Here is an 856-nt window from a genome sequence, read left to right on the forward strand (position 1 = left end):
CAAGGAATAAGGTTCTAGATATGAGGCACATTTGGTCTAACTAAAGGAATAGTTCAAAAACCCAAGTTATTAAGTGTAAAATTAAAAATTTTATTGGACTCACAGATAGCTTCAGTGTGATTAAAATGAGCAACTGGAGCCTTTAATATTTTCAGACTTGACTTTGTAGTGATGTATCGTGTAATTATTATTTATTGTTTCATGATCTTAATAATCAGAGGAACTACTGCTACAAATTTTTGTGAAATGAGATTGGCCATAAACAAAAACTAACAGCACATTGAAAAGAGCACATCTCCTCCCATGGGGAATCCCAGGTGCCGGTGTTCAGCAGTGTTTCTCCAGTGTCTTCATACCTGAGACGATGAAGGATTCTCTCCATCGTGGTAGGGATAATGATTGGACACCGTTGGAATAACTCCCTTTATAGCCAGACTGTCCAGCAACTTTCCGAACAAGTATTTTACCTCCCGAATTATCGAGCACACCACTATGAAGAGAAAAAAGTAATTTTTGAAGAAAGAATGGAAATATTGTTTGTCCTGATCAACAGGCTATCAACCCAGACTCCATATTTATTTAGACATATGAAAGCAGTGAGATTAAGGAAGGTTCACCTTGACATGTAGCCCAACCCCCAAGAATGTGCGTCCATCACCTGGCCAGCATTGACTTCCCAGGTAGAATGTCCTGCCCTTTCTTCTCAGAGGACCTGATTGTTCTGTCAGTCATGAATTTCTCTTTGCAACCATACCTCAAATTTCTTTTCCTTGGTTTTCTCATTCCCATTAGTTCTTTTTTTTTCCTTTTTGTCTTTTTTACTGACTGGTAATGGGATCGCAACCCTCGGTGTTGT

General features: G+C 38.8%; 1 protein-coding gene across 1 annotated transcript in view; it reads right to left on the bottom strand.

The window, feature by feature from the left end:
• Window positions 1-856, bottom strand: part of VIT (vitrin) — a 90,375-nt gene that overhangs the window by 55,744 nt on the left and 33,775 nt on the right. The window contains exon 4 of the mRNA XM_008575442.1: window positions 357-490. Within this exon, the coding sequence (XP_008573664.1) occupies window positions 357-490 (134 nt within the window). The remainder of the gene's footprint in view (window positions 1-356; window positions 491-856) is intronic.

Source organism: Galeopterus variegatus, unplaced genomic scaffold (assembly GCF_000696425.1).
Source record: "Galeopterus variegatus unplaced genomic scaffold, G_variegatus-3.0.2 Scaffold1188, whole genome shotgun sequence".
Lineage (NCBI taxonomy): Eukaryota > Metazoa > Chordata > Mammalia > Dermoptera > Cynocephalidae > Galeopterus > Galeopterus variegatus.